This window comes from Sorex fumeus, unplaced genomic scaffold (genome assembly GCF_029834395.1).
Source record: "Sorex fumeus unplaced genomic scaffold, SorFum_2.1 ptg000006l, whole genome shotgun sequence".
Taxonomy (NCBI): Eukaryota; Metazoa; Chordata; class Mammalia; order Eulipotyphla; family Soricidae; genus Sorex; species Sorex fumeus.
In genome coordinates, this window is record NW_026606063.1 from 544,049 (window position 1) to 570,310 (window position 26,262).

Genomic DNA, 26,262 nt, shown 5'->3' on the forward strand with positions numbered 1-26,262 from the left:
TTTTAATGATCAGGGGATGAAGGGATCTGCATATCGGGAAGAACTCAACTCTTAAGCATCTATGCACCAAAATGGTAAAGGTAAAGGTAAAGGTAAAGGTAAAGGCCCTCCCGTTGATCGTCGATTTGCTCGAGCGGGCCCAGTAACATCTCCATTGGAGACTTTGTTGTTACTGTGTCTGGCATATCGAATACTCTCGGTAGCTTGCCGGGCTCTCCGAGAGGGGCGGAGGAATCAAACTCGGGTCGGCCATGTTGGCCGCTTGTAAGGCGAACGCCCTACCGCTGTGCTATCGCTCCAGCCCAAAATGAAGGACTAGCAAAATACTTAAAACTGCCAATAGGCTTGAAGAAAGACACTGAGAGCAACACAGTAAGAGCTGGAGGCTTCCACACTGCTGGGTCACCTCTTTAGTCTGTTAGTCTGTCAACAACTAGACTAAAACTCAGCAGGGAAATAATGACTTTGAAGGCAGAAATGGATGAGAGGGTTTAGAAGATATATACAGAATTTGCATCCCCTAATATTCTCCTCCAGTACACTTATGACACTGTCCAGGATAGACCACTTGCTAGGTAACAAAGCACAGCTCAAAAGACTCAAGAGGATAGGAGTAATATCAACTATGATGTCATCATATCACTATCGTCTCAGATCACGATGCTCTGAAAATAGAAGTGAACGATAATGATAAACAGAAATGGAGAAATAGTTTAAACACACAGAAATCAAACAGCTCACTACTGAGTGACCAGTGGGACAAAATGGACATCAGAGAAGAAATCAAAAGATTCCTAGAAACAAATGAGCATGAGAACACGAGCTACCAGAACTTGTGGGACACAGCAGGTGGTGTCAAGAGGAAAGTTCATAGCTCCGCAAGCATTTTTCAGGAAGGAAGAAAGGGGCCACAAAAATAACTGCACAGCGTAAGAAACATAAAAATGACCAACAGAAGGAGCCCAACGCAGGTAGGAGGAAAGACATAATTAAACATAAAGCAGAAATTAATAAACTGAAATCCAAAAAGCAATGAAAACATTAATGAAACCAAGAGACAATTCTTTGTGGAATAAAGGAGACAGAAAAACCACTGGGAAGACAGAAAAAGAAATAATGAGAACCCTAATTAACCCAATCGTAATTAAAGGGGGTATATTAAAATAGATGCCACAGAAATTCAGAAGATCATCATGGATTACTTTGGAAGTCTTTAGCCATGAAACAAGACAATCTAGATGGAATAAATAAATATTTGCACTTTTATATCCTTCTAACACTGAACCAAAAAGATATGGAACAGCTGAACAGACTGTTACTATTGAGGAAATCAAAATGGTAATCAAAAGTCTCCCCCCAAACAAAAGCCCAGGCCCATGTGGGTTCACAAGTGAGTTCTTCAAATCTTTAAAGAAGAACTACTGCCAATCTTTTCAGGCTCTTTCAGGAAAAAAAAAAAACCAACCAGAAATACTTCCCAGCTTTTTATGAAGCAAATGTTACTCTGATCCCCCAAATAGACAGGGACGGCATGAAAGAGCAACCTAGAGTACTGTGTGGTCTCCCACATGACCCACTTCAGCAAATACATGCTCATAAATGAGCCAACAGTGACCAAACACTTCCTGTGCAATAGGACATCATCAGTCCACCCAAGACACTTCTTCATGCCAACCCCCCACAGTCACCTAAGGAGAAGGGCCATACCCGGCTGATGGCAGCTGTAGGGAAGAATCCGTTCAATGAAACAGGAGGAACCACCTCCAGTCCATCAGACATTAGGGCAACAGGAAGTACACAACTAAAGTGAAAGCCAGACACTGGGTGTGTGAGTTCAGCTGCTTACTAAACAAGGCAGAGAAATTCTGTGAGTTCAGCTGCTTACTAAACAAGGCAGAGAAATTCCCACAGAGAAGGGATCCTGGAGTGAGCAGAGCCGTGAAGGACCCCAAGGCTCTGGCCTGTAACACAGGCACAACCCAGTCTATGGCCCAGTCTCTCTTGTCTGCTGCACCAAAGGAAAACCCCAGAGCAGCCCGCAATGGGGGTTGGCGGGGGGATTCCTCCCACCACCTCCAGAGCCTCACGCACGGAAGCTGGTGGTCATCCCTACAGGAAAACTATCTCTTCATTCCAGTCAGCGAGGGCTTCCCTGCTCCTCATGCCCATGGACACCAGTGAAAAGAGAAAGTTCCCCAAGAGAGAAAGAGTAACACATTGCATTACCCTAAAACTATACCAAGTGTTAGATATACATAATACAAACAAACATAGTCTGTTTGTCTGTCCTCCCATTGTTCATCGATTTGCTCGAGTGGGCCCAGTAATGTCTCCATCATGAGACTTGTTGTTACTGTGTTTGGCACTTCGAATATGTCACGGTTAGCTTGCCAGGCTTTGCCGTGAGGGCAAGACACTCTCGGCAGCTTGCCAGGCTCTTCAAGAGGGGCTGAGGAATCGAACCAGGGTCGGCCGGGACGGTCGCATGCAAGGCGACCCTAACGCTGTGCTATCGCTCCATGGTAGTAGTGTCAATTTTCTCGAGTTGGCCCAGTAACGTCCCATTGTGAGACTTACTGTTACTGTGTTTGGCATATCGAATACGCCACGGGTAGCTTGCCAGGTTTTGCCGGGTGGGCGGAATACTCTCAGTAGCTTGCTGGGCTCTCTGATAGGGGCAGAGGAATCGAACCCGGCTCAGAAACATACATGGTATAGAATATATATTGTTGTTATTCCAAAGTGACCTGCCACCATAATCCGGGACATTCAGTGGGAAAACGGCAAGTCTCTGGGAAGCATAAGCAGCGTGATGCCATTCGGTCTCAGGAGAAAGGAAAAGAGCCGCCCCACTCACCCTTCCTCTCTGTGAGCCCAGATTGCACACATCACCACGAAAGGTGAAAAGACAACGGCACTGTGCTCACTGGGACAGCGAGCGCTGAGGGGATGGAGCACAGAGAGCAGGGGAATTCACCCTTGACTGCTCACTAACAAATGTTTCAAAATTCGCAGTTATCACTGTAGTCTACTTAGCCAAAAGAAAATTATTAGAAGGATTCATGCCCAATAGCAAACTGAAAAAAGAAAACTGAAAAGAAAACTTACTAGGTGAAAGTAAACAAACAAAAAAATCAAGAAAATAAGGTGCACTTCATACTACCAGGGTTTTGATCATTAATTAATTGTCCAAATTGACAATAAAAATACTGTAGAAACTGGATGTTTTACGTGTTTGATTTTTGGGCCACAACTGCTGGTGCTGAGAATTCCCTCCTGGTGCTGCTCATCTAGGGAGCTAGGGATCCAACAATGGCGGGAGGCCCCAGGCGGAGCAAGCACTCTACCTGCTCCAGGCCAGAATCTAAGTTTTTCTTTAAAAAAAAAAAAAAGAAATTTAAAAAAAAACACAGGTGGAATGATAGTATAGTAGGTAGGACTTGCACACCACCAACCTGGGTTCGATTCCAAGCATCCCATATGGTCCCCTGAGCACTGCCAGAAGTAATTCCTTAGTGCAGAGCCAGGAGTAACCCCTGAGCATAGCTCGGTGTGACCCAAAAAGCCAAGAAATAAATAAAAATTACAAAAAAACAGATAAGACAGTACAATAGTAAACAAAAAATAGTCAGCTTCATAAAATTAAAGTAAACACAGGACATCACTTATACAATTCTTAAAAACCTGGGTCCAACAATGAATTACTGAACTGGGATCTCTTGAAGCTTGAGTCGGGGTAGTAACTGTAGGCTTGGGACCTAGAAAATACAGATTCCATTTATCAGCCTTATCAATCTACAAAGACGAACCCACCCTTAATTTTTAGTCTTAAAAACAGGAGCTAGTGCTCAAAATAAAAAATACTATTTGACCTTTGAAATCCCCTGCAGTATAGAGAATTTAACCTGTATCAATCTACATTGATAGGTTAAGAATGAACAGGGAGGATTCTTCATCAGAACTTTGTTTTCCTAATGGAAAACCAAAACGTGAACTAAAAACAAGTCATTCAGGGGAAACACACTTTCTTCGTAACACTAAAGTGCTATAATGCAAAATTTGTACCTTTTCCATTTCGGTTCTGGGAACAGAGTGGCTCTACTCAAGTATTCCTGGCTCTGGCTTAGGAGTGATGACTCATGGTACTGCTGACCATACGGGCACCAGGGAGAGAACCTGCCTTAGTCACAGGCAAGGGAAGTGCCTCATTCCCTTTTAACTGTTTGTTTGGTATTCCTTAGACATTGTTCCTTAATACTAACACACTTGTTTGTGGTTTATGTATAAATTACTATCGATTACTTTGGTGCAATCCTCTACAATTAGTCCTTAAAAAACCTGAGTACACAAGGGATTTAGGTTACTGAATTACAAAAAATGCTCCGAACAATTCCTCCTCTTTCTATACAGTGTCTCATAATTCTGTCCTCTTACAGACACTACATTGTAAAGAATGAACTATATGATTATGACATGCTTTCAACCAACTTTCTGCACAAAACATTTCAAGAGGAACTTGATCACACCACATGGTCTCCCACCGGGAATAGTTCAGCAAATACATGAACGTGATTAAAATGTCAATGATCAAATGTTTCATGTGCAACTGGACGCCATCAGTCCATCAAAGTCACCTCTCCTTCCTGCCAACCCCACAGTCACCTAAGGTAAGTATTTGAAGCCTAACTGCAACTGCAGGAAAGCATCTGCCACGTGACTGCAGAAACAGGAAGAACCACCTTCATTCCATAAAACGTTAGGGCGATAGGAAGCAACAACTAAAGGGAAAGCCAGACACTGGGGTGTGTCTTGAGTTCATCTGTGTGCTGAACTAGGGAAAGGACCCCCACAGAAAGGGGCACACTGGAGCAAGCAGAGTCATGAGACCCCCACCCGTGAGCCAGGCACAAGCTCTGCCCGTGCCCTGCTCTCTCTTGTCGGCTGGACCAAAGGGAAGCCCGAGAGCAGCCCTCAAGGGGAGAGGCTCCGTCACCACCTCCAAAGCCTCAGGCACAGAAGCTGGCAGTCGTCCCCAAAGACACTGTCCCTTCATTTCAGTAAGTGAGGACTTTCCCTGGCCTTTGGGTCCATGAAATCAATTCCGTTGAGAACAGACAGGCATGCAGAGAGAAAGAGTGATGGCTGAGGGGGTGGGAGGAATACGCAGAAATACAGGAAGTTTCTGGTGGCAGCACAACTTCCTGGGTGTAGAGGGACTGTAGGGAGATGCTGTTCGGGCTGCACTGCAGGAATGAAACCCAGCCCAGGAGCTGGAGGCAGCCGATACAGGTGTCAGCAATGACCTTGAGCATGAAGGAAAGAGCAAAGTGGATGACCCAGAAAACGTGCCCATTCAATTCAGATGCCATAACCTTCCTCCTCACTTGGACTGACCTTGGGGATGAACTTGGTGCCCATGGACTGAGCCAAGTGCCTCAAAGGCATCCCACCCGGTTCTGCTCCCTCCCAGGGAGGCAGCTTTGCGCCATGTGAGAGAGAACTAACTAGCACAGAAACTCATCTCAGCTAACCATTCTCATCTCAGAGAATCACAAAGAGAAAAATCGCAACTCATGAGGCGGCATGTCCATAACCGTTGGCATACGCAAGTTCACGATGGACAAATGAGTGTAAGCCACAGGAATTTAAAGACCTATGGTTAGAGAACAATTGCTTAGAGTCAATTTTGTGAAATGGATGGTCAATTCAGGAGATGTCAATAATGGGACCCTAATCTATGAGAGCTGTTCCAATGAAAGCCGTGCTCCAAGGCTGGGCAGACTTTTTTAGGGCAGGTGGCTCAATAGGAACCATGGAGGAGGCCGGGTTTCAACCCCGGCAACGAAGAGTCCCCGGAGCACTTCCCAGAGAGAAGACGGAGCACTGATTCAAGAGAAACTCCTGAGCACTGCCAAACGTGGCAAAAAACTGTATGGAGCAATTTACCAAAGCCTGAATGGTGTTTTATTGGATTGGTGGTTTAGTACTGAAAGCAGCGAGCAACGGAAAACATAGCATTGTCAATTAAAGATCAGGGATTAAGGAAGCATTCCTTCTCTCCACTGTATGAATCAAAACCTTCATAACAAACCTGCTTAATGAAAATTCCAATTCTGGAAAATGTTGCTGCTACCCATTTTTATCCATAGAAATGCAAATGTGATAAACTAATATGCTAATTCCTGATATTTTGAAACTTCCAAAATCAACACATCACAATCCTATATAACTTTTAGGTCATAAATCTGTCTTAGGTATATGTGTCCAATACATGTGAAAGAAACACAAAATTGAGTTGATTAGCAAAATTCTCCCTTGTAATGTCACTGACACGCAAAGTCAAAGCAATGGTCTTGATACCTGGAACACATGTTGGTACTGGGGGGTTCCAACGACTGTCAGCGTCACACCTGATTGTGTCACTGCCTCGTAGGACAAAACCTGGGAGGCAGCCAAATAAAACCGTTGTGTTGTAGTTACGTTTTTTTGGAATTATTGATCTTGGCATTCCATTGGATACCTCTGGATACGGACATTTAACCACTGAAAAGTTGAAAAAGTCCAGAATGAACATAAATCGGTATCAACACAAGACAGTAAACCATTCAAAATAGTACAGTGAGAACAAGACTAGGAGAGTTACACAAAGTATACACAAAGTATACATATGGGCATTCTGTATTCCCGTTATGCTCAGGGCAGTGGACCCGAGGTCCATCCCCCCTTTGGCACGGACCAGGAGGTGCGTTCTTCCACTGCAGGGATTCGCACAAGTTGTCTGCCCACCCTCAGCAAGACTGTGAATGATTTACTGGCATGGAGATGGGGGCCTATGAGAACTGCTTGCTAGGAGCACCCATGCATTTTGGGTAAACATGCTTTCACTGTTTTTGGACTGCTGAGTTACACGGGAAGGGTCGGGGTAACTTCACTGGGCAGTGCTCAGGGTTTATCCAGTCTCTGCACTTGGGTTACTCTTGGTGGATGGGGGATATATATGGGGTGCCATGCATAATACCGGGTTTCCATGTGCAAGGCAAGAACCCTACCTGCTATACTATCATTAAGTCACATCTACGCAGTTATCTGTATACCCATGGCAAAAATCCTCTGGACCCACATAAGAACCTCATTCTGGAATCTCTGTCTCTTCATTACTTTATAAGGCTCTTTTCTCCAAATACCACACCTCGAGGATTCTATACTATGATGACACGGGGGGGGGGGGGGGGGGGGGCTGTGAGCAGCTTCTAATTGTTTTTCAAAGTTTTTGACAATATTCTCATTCTTTGTATAAGTGTATCAATTATAATTAATCAATTTTCATTTTGTTGTGTTTAATTTATAGATGAAGCTAGAAGTGAAATTTCTATCTTATGGAATTTTTCAATCACATCCATTGGAATCTCCATTCAGGGTTTCTTTTAGTATCCTTTATTAGTATTAGCAGATTTTATGTTACAAGTCTTTCATGGGTATCTGATTTATATTGGGTATTTGATTTATATTGATTTATTTGAATTAGATTTTAACCAACTTCTTTAATATTTAACAAATGATAATCATTTAAAGGTTTATATTGAGTACTTCAGACAGTCATGAATAGTTTTGAAAATATCAATTTTCTGTGATTTAATTCTAGGCAAGAGACCATCTCTGTATGTTAAGTGTGTATTTTGCAAGGAATTGTATCTGTAATTTTCTATAGATAACTGTGTCATAGGTAAAAATAGATTTTAAATTCTTGTTTTTTTGGGGGGGGCTTTGTTTTCTTTTAGGTTATAAGATTACATATGGTGTCTCCAAAGAAGTCAAAACTGAAGGAGGAAATAACGGAAGTACTATTACCTTCACACCGAGGAGGGGTGCCGGTCCAATTTCCATCAGCAGAACAAAGACGCCTGTTCGTCCCAATAAGGGAGTATTCATCTGGCCCGGTTGAAGGGTTGCAAGTGTAAGTCACAACTTCACCATATTCAAAAACCTCCTTGTGACTGTTGGAGTACTTCCCGTTCGGTATTTTCTCAGGTGGTCTACACAATACCTCTTAGAAAGTGGGGAAAAGGACATAAGTAGCAAGAGCTAAAGTAAAAAGATCACTGCAGCATTAGGGTTCCCTGAGCTGGACCAATACATTAGTGCTTAATAGCTCTGAGCTAATTTTGAATCCAATAACCCTTTGTATTTTTATTTTACTCTAGAAAATCCATGAACAACGGGAGGGGAGTGACAGTGATTTTGCATTTAGGGTCACACCCAGCGATGCTCAGAGGATACTCTGGGCTTTGCACTCAGGAATTATTCCTAGCGGTACATGGGGGACCATATGGGATGCCAGGGATCAAACCCGGGTTTGCCGTGTGCAAGACAAACGCTCTAGCCACTGTGCTATCGCTCTGGCCCCCCAATACCCCTTTAGTCGAGAGACGCTAGAAGTTAACTGTGATCCAAAAATTCAAATGATTGATGTAGAAATGATCATCATGGAAAATCCACCTTTTAAACAAATATAACACATCTACATTGGAAGGTATCTTTGTTCATCGGCAAGGTTAGGCTAGGTTTGTCTCTGTAAGAGATGATAACAATTTAGAAAGAGAAATAAATATGTGAATAAAAAATAAGTTAAACGGAGTTTAGAAATTTGATATAGTTGACAAATGTATCTGGATACCATATTGGTGATTCACAGGATAGCTGGATATCATGTGACTTTCTTTTTATTGTTTTACTCTTTCTTGTTACTTTCACCCTTAAAAGTATACAGTTAAATTTTCCAGAGATAGCAAACTGTGTAATATCACACACAGTGACTCCAGATGTCTTCTTCTGAGCCAGAAATGATAGAGACTACACTGTAGAAACAGTAGATAAAGTTTATCTGGAAAGAATCTAAAAGCAAAACTCACTATTCACATCTACTAAACTTTCGTTACCTTTTAGCTTCAAAAAGAAAAACTTAAGACTCTTACAAGTGACATTTTAGAGGAAACGCAAAACCACGTTTATCCGCTGGCATCTTGTTCTTCCTCAAAGTCGCCAATCTGTCCCCAAATCCAGCTAAGTTAGGTCAAAGCTCCTATGTTCCTGTATAAAAAGTCCCCGGAACAAAAGACTTGGAGGCACAGCGGAGCGAGGGGCCTCCTGCCCTGCATGAAGACTGCACGAGGCCTTTCCCGTCGGGAAAGAAATGGTAAGACAGCACGTGGCTGTCTTTCGTTAAAAAACTTGGGCGTCATAATTTACTACGTGACTTGCAGTTGAGTTTTAGGCATACGATTTTCCAACACCCGTCTCATCACCGTGTCAGCTTCCCTCTACCAAAGCGTCTCTTTCCCTTCCGACCTAACTGTCTCCTTGACAGGTACCTTTTAGGTTTGGTCATTGCAGTTTGGATCTCATGCTTTCAGCTTTGTTAATACTATGGTTAGCACTGGCCTGTCTTAGTTATTTATTTATTTCTTATTTTTTTGGTCTGTGGGCGAGGTCTTCGCATTTTTTCTTTTTTTATTGAATCACCATGATTCACAGTTACAAAGTTGTTCATTATTGAGTTTTCTCTCACGCAAAGTTCTAACACCCATCCCTTCATCAGTGTAGATTTCCTGCCACCAATATCCCCAATTTCCCTCCTTTCTGGACCCCCCTCCTAGTTCTGCCTCTTTTCTTCTCTATCTTCCTTTTACCCTTTTTCTTTTCTAGGCACTGTGGTTTGTAACACTGTTACTAAAAGGGTATCATGGATATCACTTTACCTTCTTTAAGAACTCAGTTCTGGTGCAGAGTGATCATTTCCAACTATCATTGTCATAGTGGTCCTCTCCTCTCCCTGCCACCACCCTTTCTGGCAAGCTTCCTACCACGGGCCAGTACTCCTAGCTCTCATTCCTACTGTCTTTGGGTACTATTCTTATACTACCCATACAGTTTTAATATCCTGTGAATACAATCATTCTATATCTGTCCCAATCCCTCTGACTCATTTCATGTAGCATAATACTCTCCGTGTCCTTCTATGTAGAAGCAAATTTCATGATTTCCTTTTTCTTAGTGGCTGCATGATATTCCACTGTGTAGATATATAATAGTTTCTTTATCCTGTCATCTGATCTCAGGCACTTGTGTTTTTTCCCAAATTCTGGCCATTGTGAAATGTTGAAATTAACACAGGGGAAGAGGGAAGCTTTCTGCATTGTTTTTGGACCTCTTAGGGTATATTCCCAGGAGTGCTATTGCTGGGTTATATGGAAATTCAATCGTCCATATTGTTTTCCAAAAAATAATGATTGGGGCAGTGAGCATTCCAACTAGCAATGAATGAGAGCCCCTTTCTCCCCACATCTGTGACAGCACAGGTTGTTCTTATTCTTTTGAATGTTTGCCAGTCTCTGTGGTGTTTGGTGATATGTTATGTTCTTTTGCATCTCCCTGATGATTAGGGTTTTTTTTTATGTCTTTTGGTCATTTGCAGTTCTTCCTTGAAGAAGTTTCTTGTAAAGTTCTACAAGTGCCTTATATATTCTGGATATTAACCCCTGATCAGTTGAGTGTTGGTTAAATAATTTTTCCCATTCTCTGGGTCATCTTTGAATCCTGGTCATCATTTCCTTTCAGGAGTAGAAGGTTCTTAGTTAATGTGGCCAATTTTGTTTATCTTTGCTTCCACTTGCTTGGTCAGTGGTGCTTCATCCTTGAAGATGCTTTTAGCTTCAATGTCATGGAGAATTCTGCCTACATTTTTCCTCTATGTACTTTATGGATTCAGGTCTTATCTTTAATCCATTTTGATTTCATTTTGTCTATGGCAATGGAAAGCCGTCTAAGTTCTTTTTTTCTCATGTCATGGCCTGTTTCCACAACACCATCAGTTTACGAGGTTTCCTTGCACTACTTAGTATTTTTTGTTTCTTTATTGAAGATAAACTGATCGTATACCCGAGGGCATGTCTCAGGATATTCAAGTCTATTCCTTTGATCTGACAGTCTGTCTTTATTCTAACACAATGTTGTTTGAATTACTGCTTCAGAGCACAGTTTTAATATGGGGAAAGTGAAGTCTCCTGTCTTCTTTTCCCCAAGGATTGCTTTAGCTATTCTGGGTGGTTCATTTTTCCACATGAATTTCCACATGTTTGAAAAATTTCTTTGAAAAATAACATGGGGTTGTATGCTTATAGTGATTGCATTGAATCAGTACAATGATTTGGGGAAGTGTTGCCATTCTGATGATACTAATCCTCCCAATCTATGAGCATGACATTTTCTCATGTCCTCTTTTATTCTTGAAGAAGCAATTCATAGCTTTTTTTTTTTAATTTTTGTATAGGTCTTTTACCTCTTTAGTTAAGCAGAACCCAAGGTACTTGATTTTTCTGGGACACAGTTGTAAGTAGGACTTTAAGAACAGATCTTTTTACCCTCATTATTTGTGTATAGGACAGGTTTGGAATTTTACACATTAATTTTGCAGACAGCCACTTTACTATATAAACCTATTGTTGTTTCTTGACGCTTTTTAGTAGTCTTTAGGAATTTCTAAATATAGTATCATATAATCTGCAAATAGTGAGAGCTTGACTTCTTGCTTTCCTATCGGGATGCATCTGGTATCATTTTCTCGCCTAACTGCTATGGCAAGTACTTCCAGTACTATATTGAATAGAAGTGACAAGAATGGGCAACCGTGTCTTGTGCCGGATCTTTGGGGAAGTCTTTTAGTTCAATGGCCATTTTATTGATTTTTTTAAAATCATGAATGAATGAGTGCTGAATCTTGTCAAATGCTATCTCTGTTTTTATTTACAGATTAATGTGATTTTTTTTCTTTCACTGGTATTGTGTATTATGTTGATTGACTTGCATATATTAAACCACCCTTGCATGCTTGAGATGACTCCTACTTGGTCATGGTATATAATATTTTTGATAAATTGTTGGATCCTGTTTGCTAATATTTTATTGATGATCTTTGCATCTGTGTTTATCAAGAATCTACCTGTAATTCCCTCTCTGATTTTGGTATTAGGATGCTGCTGGCTTCATAGAAACTTTTTGGGAGTTTTTCTCTTTCTTCAGTTTCCTGGAAGAGCCAGAAAAGTATTGGCACTAGGTCTTCTTTAAAGATTTGTAAGAATTCACTAGTGAATCCAACGGGGCCTGGACTTTTGTCTTGGGGAAGAATTTTGATTACCATTCTCATTTCTTCTTTTTTCAATAGGTCTGTTTAGATAATCTTGGTTTAGCCTTTATAGCAGTCCAAGCATTTAAGAATTTCTTCTAGGTTCTCTTATTTTGTGGAATAAGGATTCTCAAAATAGATTCTGAAGATACTATGAATTTCTGTAGTGTCTGTTGTGTTATCTTTCCTTCATTTCTGATTTGGTTTATTAGGGTTCTCTCTCTCCCTATTTGAGTCTTGCTAGTAGTATTTTGAACAGTGGTAGGGTGTTTGCCTTGCACACAACCAACATGGCCGACCCGAGTTCGATTCCTCTGCCCCTCTCGGAGAGCCCAACAAGCTACCGAGAGTATCTCGCCAGCGTGGCAAGTGACCTGTGACGTGTTCGATATGCCAAACACAGTAACAACAAAAGTCTCCAATGGAGACGTTACTGGGCCCGCTCGAGCAAATTGATGAATAATGGGAGGACAGTGATACAGTGATATTTTTTCAAAGGACTAGTTTTTGCATTCATTGATCTTTTGGATTTTTTTTTAAATTGAATCACCGTGAGATAGACCATTACAAAGTTATTCATGGTTGCGTTTCAATCATACAATGTTCCAACACCCATACCCCCACCAGTGCACATTTCCTACCACCAATATCCCCCAGCTTTTATTTCCACTCCCCCTACACACACACACATCTTTACCCCCACTGCCTGGCTCTTTGGCAGACACCTTTCTTCTTTATCTCCCTCCTGTTTTTCTTCAAAGAAAGTATTACTTATTGGGCTTCAGTCAAATTAATCTATCAAGAGGTGACAGAGTAATGCTGAAATTTCCAACTACTATTGTGCTGCTATTGATGTCTTTCTTCAAGTCTGCCAGTAGTTGTTTTAAGTATTTTGCGGGTCCCTCAGGTACACACATGTTTAGGAGTATGAGTTCTTCCTGATTTACAGATCCCATAATCATTAAGAAATGACCTTTGCTGTCTCTTAGAATCTTTTTCAGCCTGAAGTCTATGCCATTTGATACTTGTATGTCACACTGGGCTTTTTGAGGGGTCTGTTGTTTGTTTTCCAACCTTTGACTATGAGTGTGTGTCTGCTCTGACTATTCAAATGTGTTTCTTGCAGGCTGCAGAATGCTGGCTTTAATCTTCTAATCTATCCTGCCACTCTGTGTCTATTATTTGGTGCACTTAAAACTTTGACATTGAGAGAGATACTTGTCATGGGGTTCTGTCCCATCTTTCCTCAGGAGTTTGGTGTGTTTCTTGGACTTGTCTTAAAGCAGCCCTTTAGATCTTCTTATAAAGATGTTTTGAGACTATGAAGTTCCTGAGTGGTTCATCTGTAAAGTTGTGTATTGTTCCTTAAAATCTGAATAACAGTCTGGCTGGGTAAAGTATTCTTGATGAGGCATTATTTAATTTTTTTCACTCTATCCCACCTCTGTCTTTGGGCTTGGAGGGTTTTATTTGATAAATCTGCTATAAATCTTGAAGCTGCTCCTTTGTACATCATTTCCATAATATTACTGCTTTTGGTATTCTATCTGTGGGTTTTATCATTACGGTTAGAGTGTGTCTTAGTGTACTTTTCCTTGCATTTCTTTAAGATGGTCCTTTTCAGGTCACCTGGATCTGGGTGCATGCACTCTTCCGCTTGGAATTTCTCAGTAATGATGTCTTTGACTGTTGATTCATCACCAGGGTTGCCTTCCCGGTCCTCTGGGGACCCAGTGATTCTTATGTTGTTTCTCTTGAATTGATCCCAAAGTTCTCTTGTCACTTGTTCAATTATTTGGAGGCTTTTCCCCATCTTCTGTTTTTGTCTGGAGGTTTTCTGCACTTCACTTTGAGCTCACTGATTCCGTTCTCAGAATCATTCATTTTTTTCCTTATTTCTGCTTTCATATCCTCTTGTGTTTGTTAGTTCATGCCAATTTCTTTGGTCTTCAAAAGCAATCTCAATATTTCTTCTCTAAATTCCTCATCAGGTTATGTAGCTCATTTTTACTGGTTGAGTCCACTGGGTTACCACCTTCACTCCCTAAAGCATTGGTGTGCTGTGTTGCACTCACATTGTGACTTTTGCAGTCCAGAGTTGTTTCTTGCATGTTTGTGTGTGGTTATGCAGCTTGAGTAAGGTTGTTTTTGTTTGTTCACGGTGATTTTTGGAAAGGAGAAGGAATGTGCAGCCACTATATGGCTGCAGGCTTCATGGGCAGGGGGGTATCCTGATCTGGGGGCAAAATAGCGATACTCAGTGAAAAACAGGGACCTTGGTGTTGCTGTGATTCCTCAGTTTCCTGGGACCAGGGATGGGCGGAGCTAAGTTCAGATGGCTAGCAGCCCTTCCCCTCCTTACCCAGTACTCAGGTGGGGAAATTCTGAACTGGGGCCAAAATGGTGATTTCTAAATCACACTTTCCTTTCTGACACACAAGACATTGGCTCAGATAGGGCTAGAGTGACAGCACAGCAGGTAGGGCGTTTGCCTTGCTCGTGGCCTGAGTCGGGTTCGATTTCCAGCATCCCATATGGTCCCCTGAGCATAGCCAGGAGTAATTCCTGAGTGCACAAACCAGGAGTAACCCCTTTGCATCGCTAAGTGTGACCCAGAAAGAAAAAAGAAAGACATTGGCTCAGAATACATCAAGTAACCAACTAAAGAAAAGGTCATGGTCTACGGTATAACATTCCTAAGTCTAAAGGGGTACTGAAAAAACAATGTACTGATTATTGCTCTAATATCTAAACAGAGACCAAACTTACTTTCACATAGTGGAGGCTGATCACTCCATTTCATAGTGTTGTCAAATACTTCACAGTAAATAACTTTTGACCCAATTAAGCGGAAACTAAGTAAGGAAAGAAAAAATTACTATTATTTCTATATAGAAAACTGAGAAGTAACATATTATGTTTTCCTTCAACAGTAGTTTGAAGAATAGTCCTAGATACATGAGAACAGAGATAAGGGAAGTACACAGTAAGGAGCTGGTGTAAGTGAGAACTCATGGTCCTGTAGCAGGGGCTATAACATCAGTGCACATGGCCACAGCTGCCTCCGCAGTCACATCACACTCAATGGGAGACCCCTTCCCTCACACCCTCCTCTCAGCAAGACTGCGGCTCTGGAGAGACAGGCCCAGGGACGGGCTGTCTGTACCTGATGCACCTGCGCAAGTCCCCTGACACTCTAGGGCTCAGATTCCTGCACCAGACAGTGAGAGGACCAAGTGCCAGGCCGGGATGGGGAAGCTCTAGCTCTTGGCAGTCCTTTAGGTTGGAACATCTTTCTAGGAATCTCCCAGGATACTGCTCTGGAACCTTCTCTGATGGTTTAGTCAGAGTCCCCTGCTCCTGCTGGACAGACCCCACTGTCACAGTCAGAAATATTTTCTGGTCCACAGTTGCTCTGACAACTGTTCATATATGATGTATTTATCAAAAGGGTACCACGTCTTCAACAAGTTTACTTGGTAGACTTCCAGAAACCCTCAAAAAGCCTACACGTAGGCTCCCTCAGGCATGTAGGAAGGATGTGCCAGCCTGCACACTTGGATATCTAAAAAATACCAGCAACTGCCAGCACCTTCTTTTAGTTGAGGTCTCCTGAGGCTCACACATCTTCTTAAGTTCCAGGTGAGGAGTGATTCTGGAGCCAACCAGGAACCTGCTACCACCTCCATACAGTGGCAGGGGGCCAGGGACATACCTCAAGGCTCAGAGATACTTACCTGGCATGAACAAGAACTCAAATTGGATCCCCACCACCACAAGTTCCCAAGCACCTCTAGGTGTAGTTCTGGAGGTCCCAGAGCAAAACTGGTCTGTAGCACTGAGCCATCTGGACCAGTGAACTATTTCAGGGAGTGCTGCTGTGCCCTCTGAGCAATGGGAGTCCACCAATATTTAGGAAAAAAAGAAGAAAGTAAAATTATGATTTCTAAGATCAATTGCACGAAGAAAAAAATGATAGCAATGACACATGGCCCAGCACAAAGCTGAAACCCGATCAGAGCAGACTAAAATAATGATTAAGATAAACCAGGATAATGCCTGTAACACTGAAAAAAAAATTCCCACAAACGTCAAAATTTCCCACCTTGCACCAGTTGCCCCCCACGAGCGGCTCTCCAGCACGGCCACAGCCCCAGAAGCACAAGGGCTTAATGCAGAACCCAGAAGCTTGGAGCAGAAAAGTGAACGGACTATGCATTGATCCAGGCCATCAAGTCTGCCGGAGGGGAAAGGGTGTTGCCCCATTCACCCTCTCCTCTCTGGAAAGAAAGATGGCGGCCACATGGGAGCCTTGTGGACAGCAGGTATGAGCCGGGAGTGTGGGGGCGACTAAAACCTCATGGGAAGGGGGGCGTTTCGGTCCGCCCTTCATGCCCTACCGAGGCCACCAGTTGCCCCCACGAGCGGCTCTCCAGCACGGCCACAGCCCCAGAAGCACAATGACCTAATGCAGAACCCAGCAGCTTGGAGCAGAAAAGTGAAAGGACTATGCTTTAATCCAGGCAATCATTTCTGCCCAGAGGGGAAAGGGTGTTGCTCCCTTCCGCCCTCCTCCCTCTGGAAAGAAAGATGGCGGCCACATGGGAGCCTTGTGGACAGCAGGTATGAGCCGGGAGTGTGGGGGCGACTAAAACCTCATGGGAAGGGGGGCGTTCTGGTCCGTCCTTCACGCCCTACCGAGGTCACCAGTTGCCCCCCGCGAGCGGCTCTCCAGCACGGCCACGGCCCCAGAAGCACAAGGACTTAATGCAGAACCCAGCAGCTTGGAGCAGACAAGTGAAAGGACTATGCATTGATCCAGGCCATCAAGTCTGCCGGAGGGGAAAGGGTGTTGCCCCAATCGCCCTCTCCTCTCTGGAAAGAAAGATGGCAGCCACATGGGAGCCTTGTGGACAGCAGGTATGAGCCGGGAGTGTGGGGGCGACTAAAACCTCATGGGAAGGGGGGCGTTTCGCTCCGCCCTTCACGCCCTACCGAGGCCACCGGTTGCCCCCCGCGAGCGGCTCTCCAGCACGGCCAGGACTCCAGAACACAGAAACCAATTTCTTAATTATCTGACTTTCAGTAGAAATACTTCCAGGATCAATAGGTAAAAGAGCAGAAATCCAAAACCAACATTTAATTCTTGAACCCAGCCGTAGAAAGCAAATCACTTCACAATGCTTTTTCAGCATGTCTGATTTGGGGGGGGGGTAAACTCTAAATAATAGTGGTGAATCTTTTATTGAAACAATGAATCTAATCAAAGCAGATAGAGTGTTAACTAGAATTCATCTGCCTCACAGGGACGGGGAGGGGTGGGGGGTGGGGTTTTATTGGGGTTCTTCATGGTAAAAAATAAGTATTGGTAAAGGGAAATGTGTTTGATATTTACATGACTGAGACATAAACCTGAAAGCTTTGTAACCTTTCCCACAGTGATTCAATAAAAAAAAAAAAAAAATTAAAAAAAAAAATTTCCCACCTTGGACTCAGCAAGAACCACTTGGCCACACTAAAAGATCCGTGAAACTTACACCTGGAGCCACCCAGCTGGGAATAGTGGGCATCTAACTTTGTCTCACTATAGAGCCACTTGACTCCACCTAAGAGGTTTCTGAAAAGGTGAACTCTTGATAGTACTGCTGCTACTACTCTTACTGAAAATATCTTTCTCGCAGTCCCACGTGGAATACACCTTGGGCTCTCATCTGAACTAACGCAGAAATAGTTTGGCTACCTCCATCCACGCTAATAGTCACCCCTAGCTCCAAGCACCATTCCTAGAAAATCCGACAACAGCAGCACGACAGCAAGAATCATAATAATCTAAAGCACAATCTGGCTAGGTGAAGGGTCAATGACATTAAACACCTCCCATAAGAGGTAAAGGAAATTACCAACAACAAATTGGATTGGAGACCACTGTCCGAGAATAAAGAGGGCACCAACCAACCTGCCCTCCAGAGAGCTTCGCTGAGATGGCAGGGCATGAACAGAGAAGCAGAAAGACTCCACCGCAGACTGCGACGGGACAACAGGGAAACAGTGCAAACCCCATGACATTTAGTGAACAAATAATAGCCCTGATACTCAACCAGCACTAAGAGCCTAACTAGCCTCTCTGATAAGGCATTTTGAAAGGCCTTAGTCGTGAGGATGTTCACTGACCTCAAAGAAGCAGTGCTACAGACAGTCAAGAAAACACAAGAAAGAGGGCAAAAAACTGAATAAGAGATGAGAGAATTAAAGAAGTTGGAAGGTGAGGATCTAGAGCTATCCAACAGCGAGTACACTACTGCATGGACTCCTGACCAAGCCAGAGTTTACCCCCAAGCAGAGAGCAGGGAGTAACCCTGAGCACTGGTGGATGGGCTCGCTCACAAACCAACCAATCAAGCATACAACATGCAAGGCAAGTGGCCTTCCTACCTGCATTGTCTCTCCAGTCCCAAGAGCTCCCACTCTTACCACTTCTATTCAACTTCACGTTGGAAGTAATTGAGAAATTAAGGAGACAGGAGAGACAGTAAAGAAACGAAAGATATCCAAATTGAAAAGCAAGAAGTGAAACTATCACTAGGCAAAATGATTTTTTAAGTAGAAAACCAGGATGATCTCACATATCTCATACACACCTCTTAGACTGAACTCAGCAAGCGGCAGGCTACAGAGTCAGTATTTTTAAAAAGGGTGCCATTTCTGGAGTGTTTTTATATTTCCCCTCCAAAAAGCCCAATTTTTACAAGTAGCCAGTATAGCCAAGATATGCAAGCTGGACTGAAAACAAACGATTAAATACTCTTACATCTTTTTTTGTGCTTTGAGAAGCTTTACTCTCATAGCTGACTCAGTAATATTTTGCAAGTCAGAGATCATTCAACACAAGGGCCAGGAAAATCGGGTCAAGGCTGGTCTGATAACACCACCCTTCAATTAAATAACTTTGGTAGGTAATTCTATTTTCTGCTATCACAACAGAGAAATGTAAATGTTAGCTGATAGCTGACCAATATGGAATGAGAGCGTTGGTGGTCAAGGGTAAGTTACCATGACCACTATGATTTGAATGTTTGTAGTAAGTTTACTGCTATATGTAGCAGCACACCACTTTGCTTTCTTTCCATGTAGACTGACTTGTATTCATTCCTCATCTTTTCAGTCCCCCTAACATCCCCAATGTTGTTTGGCTACAAGTACAACCTGCCACACAGAAAGAAAAGAAACCAACTTCAAGGGTGTGTTAGAAGAAAAAAAACCCAAAAATGGAGTTTGTAATATTACCTTATCCACTTTGATGGAGTGACTTACCCGACAAAGCATGTATAGTGAACCTCTGAGCCAAACAGCAGATCCCCTTGTGGGCTGGATATTTCCCCATTACTGGGCACTGGTGGATGTGGACATGCCTTTTCTAAGGGAAAATATCAAGTTCACCATTTTATAAATTTCCAAGTAGATCTAAATTTAAAACAAAAGCTCACATTGTGCCTTTATACTTAAGGGATTATTACTTTCCTTAATTACTGTAAGGGCAAAAGTGAGGTTCACGTTTACCCAGGCATCTACATGCCAAGAAAGACTCCACAGAGATTTTTTCAAAACCTGAACTAATACACTACATAAAACCTATACTCTCACGATAAAAACAGTAGTAGACAAGCACCAGCACCATGTGAGAGAGTCATAGGTCACGGACTGAAAACGAAACCTGAGTATCCGTCTACCTCCTCTCAGAACTCAGTTCTTTTCCAGAGTGATTCTTTCTAACATCATGTCATAATCTTCTCGATTCTAACTGCCCTCCTCCCAACCTTCCACTTGTGACAACTTCTCAGTACTTACACTGCAAGTTATAATGATGCAAGAATGAAGGAAATAGTGACAGAGAGAAAGACAGAAGGTGGGGGGAAGAGAGAGAGAGAGAGAGAGAGAGAGAGAGAGAGAGAGAAGAAAAGTGCCTGGCATAGGGGCAGGATGAGGTTGTGAGAAACTAGAGGACTCATGGGGAGGGTAACAGGAAGAAAATTGGGAAATGTACACTGGTGAAGAGACAGGAACATTGTATGATTGAAACTAAGTCATAACAACCTTGTAATTGTGTACCACATGGTGATTCAATAAAATATCAAATCAAATTCAAACCAAAAGGGGAAAAAAAAGAAAAGGAAAAGAAAAAGGCAGCCTGGTTTACTTACTGGTACAAGCCTCCTGGAGGGCTGCCCATGTGCCATCGTCATTACAAACAGTATGGGCAGGAAGCGTAAAGTCGCGCTTGTACCCTGGGCGGCACTCATAATCTACTCTCTCCCCAGGACTGTACGAAGATTTACTGTCCCCCTTGATCTTCATAGACTGGTATCTTGGTGGTGCATCGCAGGCACCTAGAGATGAGAGTGATTCCAGTGAATACCAAACGTTTCTCTTGCACCACTCACAGGAGCTGGGACCAACGAGAATCAATGAAAAGGCACAGAGGGATCTTCCAGAATGCTCCATGTATGTACCCCTGCTGTGGAGAGGGAGATAACACCCTATTTGCCAGCCTTGGTTTCTGGGGAACAAGCCGCAGTTTCATTCCCTGGGAACCTGAGAACCAGCACGGACACCCTAGGCTAGCAGGTACTTAGCATGCAGGGGGAGGGCCTCCCACAACTGTCATGCTACTAAGGATTTCACAGGTTGCAGACATCAAGTGCCATCCATGCCAACTACTCCACTCCTGTCCCAGACTTGCTGGATCCCTCAGGGTTGGCAATGAGTCTTGCAGGCGATTCTGAACGAACCGGGGCGGGTGAGTGCAGTGCACAGCCCAGAGGACACTCCCAGGAGGATGCTGGGTGAATGCAGCGGGCAACCTGACCGCAGGGTGCCAGCACCTCCTGTCCCCGGCACTCAGATCTCACACCAGACTCTCTCCTCTCCTCCACCCACTGTCCACAGCACACGCTCTGGCCGCAGGGGCCCAGAGGGAGGGCAGAGGGAGGTGGAGCTCATCAAACCTGAAGAAGCCTCAAGGGCTAGTGAAAGAATGTCCTGGGATACTGGGCCCCGCGTCCACTGCCCGCCAGCAGTGTCAACTGACCGTGCGTCCTCTGCCCCCGGGGAACTGTCCTGTCCTGTCTGGGTCACGGGTCACGACTGCAGCCCGCCGAGCTCTCCCTTCCAGCGTGAATGCAGGGGGAGGCTGGGGGCTGTGCGGGACCCAGACTCCGGGCATCCTGGGGTTGTCCTGGCAACGCGCAGCATCCTCCCCCTGACCCCACAGGGCCGGGCCGGGGCGGGCCGGGAAACCGGGTCCCCTGGAGCCTCCGTGCACCCACCTCGCGGTCCCGGGGCTGCCGGCGCCCCCCGACCCCGCGCACATCCTTTGCTCCCCGGGCTGGGGGCGGCGCCGGCTCCGCCTCCCCAGAGGCCCCCCCCCCCCCGCCCCGTTCGCAGGGACCAGCTGCTCTCGGGGCTCGGGAGTCGGGAGGGGGGCCCGGGACCCTCAGCTGCCCACCCGGGGGCAGCGGGAGGTGGCGGGGCGGGCGGCCCAGAGCTAAGCCCCGCGCCCCACGCGACCCACGGCGCCCCCACGCCCCGGCCCCGACCCCGAGGGGCCCCGCCCCCCACGCCGCGACCCCGAGGGCCTCGGCACGTACCGCACAGGCCTGGCAGCGCGAGGACCAGGGCGATCTCCAAGGCCCCGACCCACGGCCGACGCCACGCGGGGCTCCGGGCACGCGCCGGCATTCGGGGTTCGCAGAGCCGCGTCCGCGCGGCCACCAGCAACGCCGCAGAGTCCGGTGCGGCCGGAGCCCAGAGCCGGGTCCGGGTGGACCCGGGCGGGGCGGGGCGCGGCGGGGCGGGGCCACGGTGACGGGGCGGGGCCTGTCTCTCCCTGCCGGCCAATGGCCGGCGGGGCGGGGCTGGACTCTGTCCGCCCATTGGCTGGCGGCGCGGCCCGGCTGCTCTCTGTCCGCCCATTGGCGGGCGGGCGGGGCTGGTCTCTGTCCGCCCATTGGCGCGCGGGGCGGGGCCTGTCTCTGTGCGCCCAATGGCTCGCGCGCGCCCGCGCCCGGAAGTCCGCGGCGCCGGGCGCGGCCGGGAGGGGAAGGGCGAGGCGGGGCGGAAGGCGGCTCCGCCCGCGTCCCCCGCCGACCCGGCCCCGCTCGAGCCGGGCGCCGCGCCCCCCTCGCTGCCGTCCGGGAGTGCCCACCCAGGCCAGGGCGCCCCTCGGGCCCGAGCCCCCGGGGCCAGCCCGGCAGCACCGGGGCCGCCTCCGGGCAGAGCGTCGGGTCCCTCCGCGCGCTTCCCTGGCCGGGGCCGGTGTTGCGGGCCGGTGACGTCAGCGGCTGCGAACGCTTCCAGGAAGCCCCGCGCGGCCCTGGGACGAGGTCGTTTCCTTGAACGCGCCCCGGGCCCAGGTCCAGGCGCTGCGGGACCGCCCACAGGCCTGCTGCCCGCGTCTGCAGCCTTTTCGCGGCCGCCCCTCTGTTCTCAGAAAGGCTGCGAGGCCCAGGCGTTTGGAATGAGCGGCTTCCGATGAGCTTGCCTTGGTTTTAAAGCCTTTTCCCTGGCCCCCACCAGGAGTTTCTCGCACCTTCGGCAAGCAGCAAGGCAGGGGCCGCAGGGTTAGGGTACGAGAGTCACCTGTGCCCCACTCGCTGGGCTCCCCCTGGCACCGCCAGACTGAGCATCCCCGGTAGGTAGAGACCCTGGGGACCTTTGGGTCCTGAAGTGCCTGAGCAGTGCCACCCCCGGCATTGGACGGTGCGTGGCTTGGAAGGGCCCCCGAGACTGCCTGAGCACCCTCCGGGAATACCCACCCTCTCCGCAGAACACTAGAGGGAGAAGAAAGTCAACACGCACCTTGCTCCCCAGAGAGTCAAGGAACAAACTCGAGCGCCCAAGCAATCCAGGTGAAGCCTCCCCTTCCTCAGGAGTCCTCCCCTCCCACCAGACAGACCCCAGTGGGGCCAGCAGCTCCCCACGCCCACCTCCACCCTTCTCTCCCCATTGTCCTCCCCCGGGCCCCACCCGCCCATGTCACGGATCTGCTCTTTGCTGCACTCCCCCTCTGGCACCCCGCCCGACGCAGAGGCCTTTGGGGGACGGGCCTCACCATTACTGTCGCCGAGAATGGCTGCTCTGGGAGATTCTGCTGTCACCAACCCTCCCCAACAGGGAAACTTGTGGCACCATTCGGTCCGGGCGTCCTGCCCGTTGCTAAGGTGTGGTTACATATATGTGCACAATGTGAGCTGCTCCTTGATGTGGAATCAGAAAACTGAGGACTAGCAGTATGTCGAGTCATTTGGGGGTCTTCTAGGAAAGCCTCCCCGAATCCCACCTTGCTGTAAGTAGCACCCAAGGGGAGGACGTTACCTTAGGACCACCCAGTCTGACGCCGGACTTGGGGGTTGGCGAGAGATCTCCTGCTCAGCCACCACTTTACCTTCTCTGCACGGTGAGATGAGGAAAAACATTTGCAGCCAGCTCCTAGGGACGCTGGCACTTCCCCATCCAGCCTTGCAGTCTGAGCAAGACTCACCCTGTCCTAGGAGGAAGCTCTAAGTTATATTTTCTCTCCCTTTGTCAGGGGAGCGGGGGTGGCAGGAAAGTGGAGGAGCTGAAGGAAAGAAAGCATCTTATCTATTGCTACCAGCGATGGCCGCCTGTCTCGCCGAGCAGGAAAGTCCCCTGGCCTTCTCCCTACAGGCCACGGCAGTGAGGGTTCGGGTGCGTGGGTGCCCCTATCTCAGCACCAGTGAGTGTGAGCCAGTGAGTCAGCACGCATCAGCAGTTGTTATCTTGGTGTGAGCGACTGTGATCGGTGAGTATGTGATCTACTCTGTGATCTAGTGAATGTGGACGAAGCAAGCATGAATATGACCTAGTGAGTGCGTGTGAGCCAGGAGAACCCAGGTGAGCTGGCTCAGAAGAGAGGCCTGGGGGAGGCTGCCTTTCGCCTGCCGGAGGGTCTGGGATGACCGCCAGAGCCACCTCCCATAGACACAATTCCTCACCCCATGGCTGCAGGCCAACAACTCTATTTGCTGCTACCCTTCTCCAAGGAAGGTTCAGTAGCTCTCTCCCCATTCAGAAAGCAGCTGCAGGTTAAATACTACTCAGAAATGTAAAAGAACCCAAGACACGCCCCAGCAGAGCCATGAGCTCACTGTGCTGCACCCTGGGTGGGCCCCTGCTGACCCCTCACCGGCCTCTGAACTCCCCTCTGCTCCTCTCACCCCTCCCTGCCCCAGATGATGTCACCAGCCATACCTGGCTAGACAGGAGGTGAGGGGGGGCCAACTCCACAGGGCAGGGGCCTGCCTGTCCATACTGACGGCTGATGGACACTAGACTAGCTCCTGGCAACCAGGTGCTCAGGAAACACTGACAAACAAAGTGTGCCAACAACGCCCATGAGACCATGTCTCCTGCAGTGTCTCCTGGCTAAAGGAAGGAGGCCTGGTCTCACTCAGGCCCCCAGGCCCCCATCCTGCCTGCAGGGCATGACTTAGCAGCTGTCCACACATGGGCACATGCCACCCACCCTTCTGCCCTGGGACAGTGGCGTCTGCTGCCTCTGCCGCCAGGTTTTCTGAAGCTTTGTTTGACAAAAATAACTCGGTTTGCGACCCACGCATTCCCTCAAGAGAAACAGGCCAGAATGAAGTTCAGAAAAGAACGTTCACTAGTTACACAAGTCAACCGGATTTTCCTAACGGGTGGAGGGGAAGTGGGTGGGGTGTGGTAGTCCCCAGCCCTGTGGTTTCAGAGAGCTGCTGCTGCCCTCATCTCCGCGCTCCAGTGCTGCTTGCTGGCCAGACAAAGGGTTGAGTCATGAATGTTACCCACCTGCGGAATGTGAGGACATTCTGGGCTTAGCCCTGTGGGTGTATTAGCCCCACCTGGTGATGCTCCAGGCTTGCTTCTAGTGATGTTCAGACCTCCTGTTCATGCAAAGCATGACTCCTGCGCCCCATCTCCCTCTGGTATCTCTCCAGCCCAAAAAGGGTTGCCTTTTTTTAAATTTTTATTAGTGAAACACCATGAGGTACAGTTGTAGATTTACAATTTTTTGTGCTTGGGTTTCAGTTATACAATGATCAAATACCCATCCCTCACCAGTGCCCATTTTCCACCACCATGGATAATATCCCTCCCACCCCCATCACCCCATCCCCCCATCCCACCCTGCCTCTGTGGCAGGGCATTCCTTTTGTTCTCTCTCTCCTTTTGGGTGTTGTGGTCTGCAAAAGAGGCAGTGAGTGGCAAACATGTTCAGTCCATAGTCTGCTTTCAACATGCATCCCCCCTCCTGGGAGGTGAAAGGGGTTTTTTAAGGTAAACAGTATGAGCTTGTTCAAATTGACAAAAGGTCCTTCCTAAAGAAATACCTCTTATGAAATGGGTATTGATCTTACTTCTGCCTGAGGATAATGAACACGGGGAATTGAGGAACAACTTCCTCTAAATCACAAGGTAACTTGTGGGTGTGAAATTCCCACTGATTCACTGGGAACATGTGGTGAGGATGGAGGATGGCTGGGGAGGGGAGGCCAGGGTGACCTGAACATGGCTGAGAGAAGATCTCCCAGAGATACGGACACATGGCCAGGGGTGAGCTCGCCTGGAGCCTGCGCTCAGAGAGGAAAGCATGAAGCCCCAATCACACTAATTCTCACAGCTCTGTGGGGCAAGTCTGGGCACCTTCTGGGGACTCTCCGCTCCTCTGCCATGAGCGGACCTGACGCCCTCTTTCTCCCTAGGAGATCAGCAGTGTCAGAATCTAGTCCCTCAAGTGTCATTCATTCTGCCGGGCCCTCACCTACTTCCCAGGAGTGAGGGATAGACACCTGGGAGGTAGAATGGGTCAGATGCACGAGGCAGCGCAGAGCTCGGCCTCAGCCTGTTGTGCGCTCGCGCCCCTGACCTCAAGTTCCTGACAGAAGATCCTGGTCTCACGCTCAGTCTCCTCGGGTGTATGCACACTCTACACTGCGCCATCCTAGGCAGGTGACTCAAAGCTTCATGCCCAGCCTCTGCTCTTGGTGGTGGGACGTGTGTCACCTGCCGAGCGGGAGACTGCACAG

At 47.0% G+C, this 26,262-nt stretch overlaps 1 protein-coding gene across 7 annotated transcripts in view; it reads right to left on the bottom strand.

The window, feature by feature from the left end:
- The window catches only part of CD46 (CD46 molecule), a 41,853-nt gene extending 19,864 nt beyond the window's left edge, over positions 1–21,989 (bottom strand). For 4 of the 7 annotated variants that reach the window (XM_056125048.1, XM_056125030.1, XM_056125004.1 and 1 more), the window contains exons 1-7: positions 21,823–21,989; positions 20,377–20,562; positions 19,490–19,592; positions 14,948–15,033; positions 7,849–8,046; positions 6,361–6,543; positions 3,711–3,758 (exon numbers count right to left, since the gene is read on the bottom strand). In XM_056125048.1, coding sequence (XP_055981023.1) covers positions 3,711–3,758; positions 6,361–6,543; positions 7,849–8,046; positions 14,948–15,033; positions 19,490–19,592; positions 20,377–20,562; positions 21,823–21,913 — 895 coding nt within the window. In that variant the 5' untranslated portion in view covers positions 21,914–21,989. The remainder of the gene's footprint in view (positions 1–3,710; positions 3,759–6,360; positions 6,544–7,848; positions 8,047–14,947; positions 15,034–19,489; positions 19,593–20,376; positions 20,563–21,822) is intronic. The other 3 variants (XM_056125058.1, XM_056125040.1, XM_056125021.1) reach the window with 1 other exon arrangement.
- Positions 21,990–26,262: the final 4,273 nt, after the last annotated feature.